The sequence below is a fragment of the Anolis sagrei genome, chromosome 6, assembly GCF_037176765.1.
Source record: "Anolis sagrei isolate rAnoSag1 chromosome 6, rAnoSag1.mat, whole genome shotgun sequence".
Classification (NCBI taxonomy): Eukaryota; Metazoa; Chordata; class Lepidosauria; order Squamata; family Dactyloidae; genus Anolis; species Anolis sagrei.
In genome coordinates this window covers 316,112-329,862 of record NC_090026.1, presented here as the reverse complement: position 1 = coordinate 329,862, position 13,751 = coordinate 316,112, and the positions used below count along the sequence as shown (strand labels likewise).

Sequence of the window (13,751 nt, the reverse complement as noted above, 5' to 3'; positions counted from 1 at the left end):
CCGACAGATGGCCATCCCAGCTTCTGCATAGTATTTATAAGAGTTGGGAGAGACCGCATGGATCATCTAGTCCAATCCCTTTCTGCTATTATGTGGGAAAGCACAATCAAATCCCTCCCAACAGATGGCCATCCCAGCTTCTGCATAGTATTTATAAGATGTGGAAGAGACCGCATGGATCATCTAGTCCAATCCCTTTCTGCTATTACGTGGGAAAGCACAATCAAATCCCTCCCGACAGATGGGCATCCCAGCCTCTGCTAAAAAGCCTCCAAGGAAGGAGCCTCCATCAGACTCTGAGGCAGAGAGTTCCACTGTTGAACTCAGCGATCTCCCTCTGCTGCCTCCTGCCGCCCCATTTTGCCATTCCTTCTTCTTTCTCACTGACTTGTTTTAGGGTCTCTGGACGGTAGGACCCCCCCACCCGCCCCTTTCCCCCTCCTGGTGGTTTTCACTCCGTTTGTCTCCCTGCAGCTGCTCTGAGCCCTGCGCAGCCATGAAGCTGGAGAGCCCCAGCTCAGCCGACTCTCCGCTGGAGTTCTCCGTGGCCACGGAGGCCGAGTTCGAGGAGGTCCTGGCCATGTCCAAGGGCATCTACGGCGGACTGGACTACCTGCCCAGCCGTTACCACACCTGGATCCGGGAGCCCAACCGCACCGTCGTGGTGGCCAAGAAGAACGGAGCCGTGGTGAGGACCCTGCTGGGTGATGCCTCCAAATGGGGAGACCCCAAGGAGGAGGAGGGGGAGGCTGCTGTGGGGCTGGGGGGAAAGAGGGGCCACTGCTGGAGGGAGGCTTTCCTATAGGGCAGTCCAGAGAAGGGTCTAGGGAAGAAGGGCATCTCACCCACTTCCAAAATATTGCATTGCTGACAGTTTTTTGGGATGTATAGCCATGCTCCAGCAGCATTCTCTCATGATGTTTCGCCTGCATCTGTGGCTAATGGCATCCTTCTGTTGGCAGTGAGGCAAGTGGAGTGCATATATACCTGTGGAATAATGTCCAGGGTGGGAGAAAGAACTCTTGTCTCTTTGAGGCAAGTGTGAACATTGCAGTTAGCTAGCTTGATTACCAATTGAGTGGGCTTTGCAGCAGCAAAGCCTGGCTGTTGCTGCCTGGGTGCATCCAGATAAGAGTTCTTCCTCCCACTCTGGATATCCCACCGATACACACACACACACACACACACACACCACTGGAATGCATTCCCACAGACCCCTGAATAAACCTCTGACGATGCCTCCAGGCAACAACAGCCAGGCTACCTGTATGCAGGGACCCTCACTGATTGACTTTGCAAACTTCATGCGTATTCAATGGTAATCAAGCTTGCCACTTGCAGCATTCAGACTTGCTTCCAACGGACAAGGGTTCTTCCTCCCACCCTGGACATTATTCCATTATTCCTCCAGGCAAGAGAAGGCAGGCTACCTCTATGCAGAGACCCTCACCAATTGACTTTGCAAGCTTCTCTCCTGACATTTCGCCTTCATCTGTGGCTAATGGCATCCTTAGAGGTTCTGTTGGCAGTGAGGCAAGTGGAGTGCATATATACCTGTGGAATAATGGGGAGGGGGGGATGAACTCTTGTCTGTTTGAAGCAAGTGTGAACATTGCAATTAGCTAGCTTGATTATTTATTTATTTATTTAGCAATTTTGTATACCGGTCTTCTCCCCTGTATCGGGGGACTCGGGCCAGTTTCCAACAATAAAATCACAAAACAATCATTAAAAACATCATATAACATATTCAATTAAAACGTTATAACAGAAAAATGCAATCACCTAATAACAATGGTCAATCGTCATAGTGAATTTGTTGTCCATCATTCATCGTCATCTCTCCGATCACAAAAATATTGATTCACTCGTCGAAAGCCAAACCCCATAGCCAGGTTTTCACCCGTTTTCTGAACGACAGAATGGAGGGGGCAGTTCTGATCTCCAGTGGGAGAGACTTCCAGAGTCGAGGGGCCACCACCGAGAAGGCCCTGTCCCTCGTCCCCACCAATTGCGATTGCGAAAGCGGTGGGACCGAGAGTAGGACCCCTCTAGAAGATCTTAACAACCTTGATGGTTCATAGGGGAGAATCTGTTCAGACAGGTAAATTGGGCCGGAGTCGTTTAGAGCTTTATAGGTCAACACCAGCACTTTGAATCGTGCTCGGATAATATAGGAATCTCTCTCTTGGAAGGAAGGGAAATCCACTCCTGGAAGAGTTATGATAATGGGGAAAAGGAGCCTCTACTCAAGCTTTCTCCCCAATCCTTATTTTCATCACAAGCCATGTTTCTCAAAATCCAATTATCAAGGAACAGAGAGTGAGGTGGAATCTTGCACAGGTAGCAAAGCAAATTAACCCTTCCCTGTGCAATGCAAAACCTATATGTATATATATATATGGAGCCCCCGGTGGCGGCGCAGTGGATTAAAGCCCTGAGCTGCTGAGCTTGTTGATCGAAAGGTCGCAGGTTCGATTCCGGGGAGCGGCGTGAGCTTCCGCTGTCAGCCCTAGCTTCTGCCAACCTAGCAGTTCGAAAACATGCAAATGTGAGTAGATCAATAGGTACCGCTCCGACAGGAAGGTAACGGCGCTCCATGCAGTCATGCCGGCCACATGACCTTGGAAGGTGTCTACGGACAACGCCCGCTCTTCGGCTTAGAAGTGGAGATGAGCACCACACCCCGAGTCAGACATGACTGGACTTAATGTCAGGGGACAACCTTTACCTTTATATATGTGTGTGTGTGTGTTACACTTTAAAAATGTACCTGTTCTGACTTACCTTCGACTTAAGAAGGTAAACAAGGGACGTACCTTGTTCGTGAGCTGGGGGCTGCTTGTAATTGCCTGCACTTTGGAAGGTGCAGCCTGAGCAGAATGGGGGAAGCAACCAATTGGGAATGCTCAGGTCACGTTTTCTCTCCTTGGGGAGCTTTGGCCCCCCAGATGAGGAGGGCCGCCCCCTTGTGCCTGGCTAAAGAGGGGCTCCCGTAGAGTCCCAGAAGCAGCAGAGACTCTTGCTATTGAATCAGGATCTGTGGGAAAAGAGGGCTCCCCCAAACCCTTTCGAAGCCAGTATTTATTGCTCAGGAAGCAAGCTGAGAGGCAGTTGCGGTGCTCTCCTGCTGAACCTCAAAGCCCACATCATGTTTCCTCGTTAAAGTCCTGGGGCTTTGAGGAAAGGTGGGTGTGCATCGGCAACGTTCAAGCCCAGGAGGCCACAGCAGCCATCTTCTGTCCTTCAAGAGCTCTTTGGGAAGTACAGGAGCCCCAGGAGAGCCTCATGCAAACAGTGGGATGTTCTTCAGGGGTCTAGAACCTTCCTAGGAGCATTGAAAAGCAGCTGGGGAGGGGCTGCATTCAACCACCCACCCACTCTAGATGCAGAGCCAAGCCTTGGGAAGCAAAGTGCTCCATTTGGTTCTGCTTCAGAGGAAAGCAAAGCACCTGCAGACCCAGCAATGCTGTGGTGAAGAAAGGACTCCACTTTGCCCCATCGCTCCACAGCAGCATCCCTAAGGGAGTTTGGGTGGGACGAGCTCCCCTTTGAGCTGTGCCCCACTAACAAGTGGGGGCAATTGGAGGGGGGCTTAACAATCTGCCCACCCCTAGCCCTCTCTTCCATTCTTTTCTGGTATCTAATGGGGAGGTGGGGGCAATTTGGGGGCTCTGTGGAAGCGAATGGGTGACCCTGTTGCACCTGAGTGGGGAACGCTGACATTGGAGTTGGGTGGCCCCTCCTGGCCAAATGGGGGCTGGTCTTGATCCCAAAGCCTTTCAACCCCCATCCCACTTGGGGCAAAGTCTGGGCCAAAGTGGAGCATGTCTGAGTCCTCCCAATCAGAAGACAAAATCTGGCTCCCAGTATTAAAAAACTCTAAAATTACAACAGCAAAACAACAGAGAGGAAACAACCAGGCACAGATTAACACCTCCCAGCAAGAGATTTTCCCAGGCTCAGGCAGGCCTTCAAATGCTAATGAAGGTGATCAGCTGAAACATTCCCACCTAACTGCAGCAGGGAAGAGCTCCTTGCCCCACCCCAGCCATTCCACAGATATATAAACCCATTGTCCTAATTCCAACAGACCTCACTACCTCTGAGGATGCTTGCCATAGATGCAGGTGAAACGTCAGGAGAAATGCCTCTAGAACATGGCCCTATAGCCTGAAAAAACCCAGAAGAACCTAGAAGAGAAATACTCTTGGCACTCACGTTCACCAGGATGGTGTCATGTATGTGCAGATTCCCCGTGTCCCTTATTGGGGGGAGTCAACACTTCCCACCTGGGTTGATACTTGCTCAGGTCACCCTTTGTGGGCTGAGCCAGGAGGGCAATCCCGCAAACCTGATGCACTGAACAAACAACAACAGCAGCAATACAACAAAGGATGCCTCCAGGCAACAACACTGATTGACTTTGCAGCTTCGTGGCTACTCAATTTATTTATTTACTTACTTACTATATTTGTATACCGCTCTTCTCAGCCCTCGGGTGACTCAGAGCAGTTAACAATAGCAAAATTCAATGCTCAAAAGCATCATAAAACAGTTGAAAACAATTAAAACAGTAGCATAATAAACAGTCAATGTTCAAATACCCAATGCTAATCAAGCTTGCCAATTGCAACATGATTCTATGATTCTATGAACATTTACACTTGGCTCCAAACAGACAAGGGGTCTTTCCCCCACCCTGGGTTTTCAGTAATCATACTTAATTGACAGTTTATCTCTAAATGTTCATTTTCAGAATATAGCTCTTCTCCTGTGTCTTTGTACGTCATAGGTAAAGGTAAAGGTTTCCCCTTGACATTAAGTCTAGTCGACTCGGGTCTGACTCTGCGTGGTGGTGCTCATCTCCATTTAGAATCATAGAACCATAGAATCCTAGAGTTGGAAGAGACCTCCTGGGCCATCCAGTCCACCCCCATGCTGCCAAGAAGCAGGAATATTGCATTCAAACAGATGGCCATCCAGCCTCTGCTTCAAAGCTTCCAAAGAAGGAGCCTCCACCATGCTCCCTCCGGGGCAGAGAGTTCCACTGCTGAACGGCTCTCACAGTCAGGAAGTTCTTCCCCATGTTCAGGTGGAATCTCCTCTCTTGGAGTTTGAAGCCATTGTTCCATTGCGTCCTAGTCTCCAGGGAAGCAGAAAGGAAGCTTGCTCCCTCCTCCTCCTCCCTGTGGCTTCCTCTCACATATTTATACATGGCTATCATGTCTCCTCTAAGCTGAAGAGCTGGCGTTGCCCGTAGACACCTCCAAGGTCATGTGGCCACTGGCAGAAGTGGTACCTATTGATCTACTCACATTTGCATGTTTTCCAACTCCTAGGCTGGCAGAAGCAGGAGCTCACTCTGTTCCTCAGATTTGAACTGCCAGCCTTTCGGTCAGCAAGTTCAGCAGCTCAGTGGTTTAACCCGCTGCGCCACCAGGGGGCCCTTTTGTATGTCATGGAATACAGATATCTATCTACACACCCCACTTGCCTCATTTCCGACAGACCTCTGAGCAAACCTCTGAAGATGCCAGCCACAGATGCAGGAGAGAATGTGACTGGGACACACTGGCCAGGTTGTTGTTGTTTATTTGTTCAGTCGCTTCTGACTCTTCATGACCTCCTGGACCAGCCCACGCCCTCATTGACCATACAGCCCAAAAAACTCACAACAACCCAATAGGAGTCCCCGGTGGCGCAGTGGGTTAAACCCTTGTGCCGGCAGGACTGAAGACTGACAGGTTGCAGGTTTGAATCCGGGGAGAGCGTGGATGAGCTCCTTCTGTCAGCTCCAGCTCCTCATGCAGAGACATGAGAGAAGCCTCCCACAGAGATGGTAAAAACATCAAAAAACATCTGGGTGTCTCCTGGGCAAAGTCATAGAATCATAGAATCAAAGAGTTGGAAGAGACCTCATGGGCCATCCAGTCCAACCCCATTCTGCCAAGAAGCAGGAATATTGCATCCTTGCAGGCGGCCAATTCTCTCACACCAGAAGTGACTTGCAGTTTCTCATGACAAAAAAAAACCAAACAAACCAATAATAATCATCATAGGCTGCTGTGAAATAATAATAATAATAATAATAATAATAATAATAATAATACTAGGCTGCTGTGAATCCATCCTTTGAATAATAATAATGATGTACTGTCAAAGGCTTTCATGACTGGAATCACTGGGTTGTTGTAGGTTTTTGGGGGGTTTTTGCCTTTAGAACATGGCCATATAGCCTGAAAAAACCTATAACAACCCAATAATAATGATATTAATATAGAGTTGGAAGCGATTGAATGGACCATCGAGTCCAGCCAAGGACAATCTTTGGCCCTCCAGGTGTTTTGGACTTCAACTCCCACAATAATAATGATGATGATGATGATGATAATAATAACCCCACCAAAGATGTCAAAGATCTTTACCTTTACCTATGACATACAAAGACACAGGAGAAGAGCTTAAGCAGACCCCTCCCCACTTTCGGGCACATAAACCCCTCAATAATAATAATGATGATGATAATAATAATAATAATAATAATAACCCCACCAAAGAGGTCAAAGAACCGGGATTGTGGAGTTCGAAGCCAGCCCGGGTTGGAGTGAGTTTCCAACCAATTGTGTGTAGCCTGTTGTCGACCTTTGCAACCCAAAAGACAGTTGCATCTGTCAAGTAGGAAAATTAGGTACCACCTTAAAGTGTGGGGAGGCTAAATTAAATGATTTATGAGGCCATAAAGAAGACTCCAGCAAAGCATTCCAGCGGGGAAGCATGCGGGGAATGCGGAAGGTCGCAGATGGACGAGGAAAGCGACAGCTCCCCTGGTGGCCGGAAAAAGTGATATAGCCTCTGTGTATGTCTGTATATGTTTGTATGTCAAAAATTGGCATTGAATGTTTGCCATATATGTACACACTGTGATCCGCCCTGAGTCCCCTGCGGGGTGAGGAGAAGGGCGGAAGAGAAATATTGTACATAAACAAACAAACAAATAAATAAAGATGTCTAGGCAGACCCCTCCCCACTTTCGGGCAAACAAATCCCTCACTTGCTCTGGTGATGAGTGGGTTGGCTTGATGACCTTTGCCCAACCAAAGGGACTCCCCACACACACTTCACACACACACACACACACACCCACTTCCGGTGCAGCGTTGCCTCTTTCAACTGACCTCTTGGGTTCTTTGTGGACAGCTTCCCCCTGGACTTCTCTCTCTCTCTCTCTCTCTCTCTTTCTGTCTCTCTCTCTCTCTCTTTTGGAAGGGTCTCCAAACCGGATGATTTCACCTGGGTTTTATTCACGTAGGTGTGAGGGGGCGGCGGAGGCCCGGCCGAGGCCCAGGAAGTGGAGGGCTCCTCGGAGGAGGACCGGCGGCGGACGGAGGCCCACTCGCCCACCCACCCACTCGCCCGCCCACCCGCGGCCCCACTAGCTCCTCTCTCCTCCCTCTTTGTGTCTCTTGAGACCCCCGCCCGCCCGCCCCGTAGCAATAAAGGGCCCCCTCCGAATGGTACTAGTATGACGCTTTCTCACTCCCTCTCTTCTCTTCTCTTCTCTAATCTTCTCTTCTCTCTTAAGTTGCCGCCGTTGCTGCTGCTGTTGCTGCTGCCTTTGCCCTCTCTCTCTCTCTCTCTCTCTCTCTCTCTCTGAAATATGTTGTGATTGACGCTTCATGATGTGCCCTTCCTGCCCCCCCCCCGCAACCCAACGCCCCCTCCCCTGCCCCCCCCCCCCCCAGCTTGGTTTGATTAACGCCACCTTTTCCTTTCCCATGAATGGCAGGCGCCTCTCCGCCCGACCAGCCTTGACCTCTCTCTCTCTCTCTCTTTCTCCCCTTGACCCCCCCCCCTTAACCCCCTCCCCACAGATCGGGCTCCAGTCCGTGTACGTCATCGACTCGGGGGAGACGGCGCTGGTGGAGGGTCTGCGCGTGGCCCCCTGGGAGCGGGGGCGGGGCGTGGCGGGGGTCCTGCAGCGCTTCTGCGCCCAGATGGTCAAGGAGCAGCACCCGGGGGTCAAGGTCTCACGCCTCACCCGCGACGACCAGCTCGGACCCAAGGACCTCAAGAAGTACCGCGTCATCGCCAAGCAGGTGAGCGGGTTGGGGAGGGTGGGGTGCGGCCCCCCAAACCCCTTCTTCCTGCCATCAGAGCCCTCCTCACAGATGGCCACGCAGCCTCTGCAGCATCATAAGCGATTTAAAGTTGGAAGGGTCCCCCAAAGGCCATCCAGTCTAACCCCCATCTTCCTGCCATTTAGGAAAAGCACAATCAAAGCACCCCTGATAGATGGTCATCAAGCCTTCAAAGGAGATTCCACTGGACTATGAGGCAGGGAGTTCCCCTGTTAAACAGGTTTCCTTACAGTCAGGAAATTCTTCCTCATGCCAAGCAGGTCCGAGCAGGGGGAGGGCTGGGCGGGGGCCCCCTGGGGGGGGGGGAGGCACCCCAAACCCCTTCATACTGCCATCATGGAAAAGCACAAAAAAGTCCTCCCCACAGATGGCCACCCAGCCCCATAATAACGGCAAAAAGAGATTTTAAAAACCCTTGGGTTGGAAGGGGCCCCCAAAGGCCACCCAGTCGCCCCACCCATGCGGGGAGGAAGGAAGCAGGAGTCCAAGAAGTAGGGGGACCCCAGAGTCCATTCAGTCCCGACACCCTTCTGCCATAAAGGAACAGCACAATCAAAGCTCTCCTCACAAATGGCCATCCAGCCCCTGCTTCATCATAACAACAATAATAATAGATCCAAAGAATCTGAGGGTTGGAAGAGACCCTCAAAGGCCATCCAATCCAACCCTCTTCTTCCTGCCATGCAGGAAAAGCACAATCCAAGCACCCCTGACAGAAGACCATCCAGCTTCTGTTTCAAAGCCTCCAAAGAAGGAGATTCCACTGGACTGTGAGGTAGGGAGTTCCCCTGTTGAACAGCTTTCCTTCCAGTCAGGAAACTCTTCCTCAAGTTCAATGGAATCTCCTTTCCTGCCATTCAACCCACGGCTCCCTTGAGGCCTCTCAGTTTCCAGGAAACAAGGCCTGCTGGCTCTACCTTAGGAAGAACGCCAGCCCATTTCGGTCAGGCTGGTTACGGTCTGTGGCATCACATCATCCAGAGATGCCAGGAAGCAGCGTCAGATTTCATGGCATCCTGGTTCTGGGAAAGGGTGGAGTGGCCATTGGCAGGAACTGCTCTGGTTCCTTCAGGGAGGCCGTGTTGGCCCTTTCGGGGAAAAGGATGGCAACCAGAACGCTTGGGAATGAGCCTTCCCTGGAATACTGTGTCCAATTCTGGGCACCACAATTCAAGAGAGATATTGACTCTAAGCTGGAATGTGTCCAGAGGAGGGCGACTCAAATGATAAAGGGTCTGGAGAACAAGTCCTATGAGGAGCGGTTTAAGGAGCTGGGCATGTTTAGCTTGAAGAAGAGAAGGCTGAGAGGAGACAAGATGAGGGCCATGTATAAATATGTGAGAGGAAGCCACAGGGAGGAGGAGGGAGCAAGCTTGTTTTCTGCTTCCTTGGAGACTAGGACGCAAGGGAACAATGGCTTCAAACTCCAAGAGAGGAGATTCCACCTGAACATGAGGAAGAACTTCCTGACTGTGAGAGCCGTTCAGCAGTGGAACTCTCTGCCCTGGAGGGAGTGTGGTGGAGGCTCCTTCTTTGGAAGCTTTTAAGCAGAGGCTGGATGGCCATCTGTCAGGGGCGCTTTGAATGCAATATTCCTGTTTCTTGGCAGAATGGGTGTGGACTGGATGATGGCCCAGGAGGTCTCTTCCAACTCTAGGATTCTATGATTCTATGTTCAGCAGTGGAACTCTCTGCCCTGGAGTGTGGTGGAGGCTCCTTCTTTGGAAGCTTTTAAACAGAGGTTGGATGGCCATCTGTCAGGGGCGCTTTGAATGCAATATTCCTGCTTCTTGGCAGAATGGGGTTGGACTGGATGATGATGGCCCAGGAGGTCTCTTCCCACTCTAGGATTCTATGTTTTATATGATTCCTCCAGCAAAGTAGCAGACCAAGCCCGCCTCTGCTTCCCTGAGCCCCAAAACATGCACGGCCGGCAAGGCAGGGCATCCACTCCCACGTTCAGTGGTGGCTTTGCCTTGGCATCTGCAGGGGAGGCCTCCATCCTAGGTAGCCAATGAGGAGAGGAGAGGCAGCCTTGGTTCTCGGGGTGAGGAAGGATGCCTGAGATTAGGAGCGGCTCAGAGAGGGGTCGGAAGGGAGAGCCCTGGGTGAGGTGGGCCTGAGAGGACCAACGCCCCCGAGGAAGGTCAAGCCCAGGGCTGTGGCATGGCTTCCGGCTGTTTGGACTCCATCTCCCAGAAGCCCCCATTGCCAGCTTGAGCATTGGTCAGGAATTCTGGAGTTGGAGGGCCAAATAGGTGGGGGCAGTGGGTGGGGGAGGCCTGGTCTCCTGCAAGGTCTTCTGGTCACTTGTGAGGGAGGAGTTGTGTCCAATTCTGGGCACCACAATTGAAGAGAGATATTGACAAGCTGGTATGTGTCCAGAGGAGAGCGACTAAAATGATAAAAGGTCTGGAGAACAAGCCCTATGAGGAGCGGCTTAAGGAGCTGGGCATGTTTAGCCTGAAGAAGAGAAGGCTGAGAGGAGATATGATCAGGGCCATGTATAAATATGTGAGGGGAAGCCACAGGGAGGAGGAGGAGGGAGCAAGCTTGTGTTCTGCTTCCCTGGAGAGAGACTAGGACACAATGGAGCCATGGCTTCAAACTCCAAGAGAGGAGATTCCATCTGAACATGAGGAGGAACTTCCTGTGAGAGCCGTTCAGCAGTGGCGAAGGGAGTGTGGTGGAGGCTCCTTCTTTGGAAGCTTTTAAACAGAGGCTGGATGGCCATCTGTCAGGGGTGCTTTGAATGCAATATTCCTGCTTCTTGGCAGAATGGGGTTGGACTGGATTATGGGCCAGGAGGTCTCTTCCAACTCTAGGATTCTATTATTCTATGAGTTAGAGGAGAGGAGTAAAGAAGAAGGGGTCTCTCTCTCTCTCAGGAGAGGCAAAGGCCACAAGGGCAGCAGTGGCCATGACCCCCCTCCCCTCACTTCCCTTCCCGTGGAGAGTCCCTGTCATTCCTGGGGGTGGGAGGGGAGGGGGTCAAGCACGGCGGACGGGGCAAGGGTCTTGCTGGGTGGCTGGCCTGCTCTCCCTGGTACTGATACTTTCCTCTTCATCTCCTCCACCCCTTTCCCACCTCCCTTCCTTCTCCACTTCCTCCTCTTCCTCTTCTTCCTGTACTCCTCTTTCACCACCTCTTTCTCTTCATCTTCTTCCTCTTCCTCTTTCTGTGCCCCTCCCTCCTCCTCTCCTCTCCTCCACTTCTTCCTTTTTCTCTCCCTCTTCTTCCTCCTCTTCTTTCTCTTCCTTTCCCATCCTCTCCTCCTTTTCTTCTTCCTTCCCTTCCCCTCTTCCTCTTCCTCTTCCTCCTCCACTTCTTCCTCTTTTCTACTTCTTCCTCCTCCTGTTCTTTCTCTTCCTCCTCCTGTTCTTTCTTCTCTCCCCTTCTTCCTCTTCCTCCTCCTCTTTCTCTTCTTTCCCCCTTCCTCCTCTTTCTTCTCCTCTTCCTTTCCCATCCTCCTCCTCCTTTTCTTTTTCTTCCTCCTCCTCCCCTCCTTCACCTTCTCTCCTCCTCCTCCTCCTCCACTTCTTCCTCTTTTCCACTTCTTCCTTCTCCTCTTACTTCTCTCCTCCTTCCTCCCCCTCTTCCTTCTCCCTCTCCCATCCTCCTCCACTTCTTCCTCTTCCCCTTCCCCATCCACCCCCTTCTGCCCCCCCCCCCCCCCCGCAGGGCATCCTTCTGGTCCGCTTCGAGGCGCAGGAGCTGCTGGGCCGTCTGGAGGCGGCGGAGGCGGCGCTGGCGGCGTCGTCGTCGGGCGGGGTGGCTCCGGCGGCGGAGCTGCTGTCGGAGGGCGAGGTGCCGGGGGTGGTGCTGTCGGAGCGGTTCCGGCGGGAGGTGCTTCCGGGCGGGACCATCATCCAGGACTGGCAGCCCTTCAAGGCGTGCGAGAGCAACCTGGCGCTGCTGCGGAAGAAGGAGCTGCGCTGGATGGTCGACCGCCGCGACCTCCCCTCGGTGGCCTCGCTCAGCACGCGACCCTTCCCGGTCCCGCTGGGCGAGGCGGGGGCGGGGGGGGCGGGGGCGGGGTCCGGCGGCGGGGGCTGCCTCTACCTCAACGTGGACGCCTTCGGCCGCGGGCCCGCGCCGCTCCTCCAGGGCCAGCTGCTCCGCCACCTCCGCCTCCAGCTGCCGGCCCTGGGCCCCCGACACGTCGCCTGCCAGCTCTTCCTCCCCCCGGACCGGTGGCGCGACCTCGCCGCCTTCTGCCGGGCCGCCCTCGGCCTCGAGCCCGCCAAGGCCTACGCCGAGCAGCTCCTCCTCGAGGAGGACCTCGTCTGAGGGGGGGGGAGAGGGGGGGGGGTCCAGGTGCCCCCCACCCCACCCCCCGTCCCCCATCCCCCAAACGCTTCCGCACTTTCAGAGCCCGGAGAAGAGAGGGAGAGAGGGAGAGAAGAGGGGTCTCCGAGGCCTCCGACCCCCCCTTCCTTCCCCCTGCAGACCCCTCCCTAGAGTGGGAAGGGACCCCCAAAACCCCCAAAGGCCATCCAGGAGAAGAAGGTGGCAATGGGATCCCCCATCCCCATCCCCGATGCTTCCACACCTTCAGAGCCCGGAGAAGAGGGGTCTCCGAGGCCTCCGACCCCCCCCTTCCTTCCCCCTGCAGACCCCTCCCTAGAGTGGGAAGGGACCCCCAAAACCCCCAAAGGCCATCCAGGAGAAGACGGTGGCCCTGGGACCCCTCCATCCCCATTCCCATCCCTTCCGCACTTTTAAGAGGCTGGATAAGAGAGAGAGAGGAGGGGTCTCCGAGGCCTCCGACCCCGCTCCCTCCCCTCCCCTTCCCCCTGCAGACCCCTCCCTATAGTTCGAAGGGACCCCCAAAACCCACCCAGTCCAACGGAGAAGAAGAAGGTGGCTCTGGGACCCCTCCATCCCCATCTCCTATGCTTCCACACCTTTCAGAACCCGGAGAAGAGAGGGAGAGAGGGGGAGAGAGAGAGAGGAGAGGGGTCTCCGAGGCCTCCGACCCCGACCACCCCCCTCCCCTCCCTGTCCTTCCCCCTGCAGACCCCTCTCTACAACTGGAAGGGACCCCCAAAACCCACCCAGTCCTGGCCGCCTTCTACACCGCCGCCCTCGGCCTCGAGCCCGCCAAGGCCTACGCCGAGCAGCTCCTCCTCGAGGAGGACCTCGTCTGAGGGGGAGGCAGGGGGTCCCGGCGCCCCCACCCGCCCCCCACCCCTCCCCCAATGCTTCCGCACTTTCAGAGCCCGGAGAAGAGAGAGAGAGAGGAGGAGAAGGGTCTCCGAGGCCTCCGACCCCAGCCACCCCTCCCCTCCCTTCCCCCTGCAGACCCCTCTCTAGTTGGAAGGGACCCCCAAAGGCAACCCAGTCCAACGGAGAAGAAGAAGGTGGCCCTGGGACCCCCATCCCCGATGCTTCCGCACTTTCAGAGCCTGGAGAGGAGAAGAGGGGTTTCCAGGGCCTTGAGACCCCCAGCGAGGTCCCTCCCCTCCCCCAGGAACACCCTCAGGCCTCGGTTTCAGACCCCTCCCGAGGCCTCCGACCCCGGTTACCCCCTTCCCCACCAGCAATGCCCCTTCCTTCCCCGGCAGACCCCTCCCTAGAACTGGATGGGACCCCCAATGGTCATCCAA

The 13,751-nt window shown here is 53.9% G+C and overlaps 1 protein-coding gene across 1 annotated transcript in view; it reads left to right on the top strand.

The window, feature by feature from the left end:
- Positions 1-12,445, top strand: part of NAT16 (N-acetyltransferase 16 (putative)) — a 28,531-nt gene extending 16,086 nt beyond the window's left edge. The window contains exons 2-4 of the mRNA XM_060779772.2: positions 475-688; positions 7,875-8,099; positions 11,824-12,445. Of these exons, the coding sequence (XP_060635755.2) occupies positions 497-688; positions 7,875-8,099; positions 11,824-12,432 (1,026 nt within the window). The 5' untranslated portion in view covers positions 475-496 and the 3' untranslated portion in view covers positions 12,433-12,445. The remainder of the gene's footprint in view (positions 1-474; positions 689-7,874; positions 8,100-11,823) is intronic.
- The last annotated feature ends 1,306 nt before the right edge of the window (positions 12,446-13,751 follow it).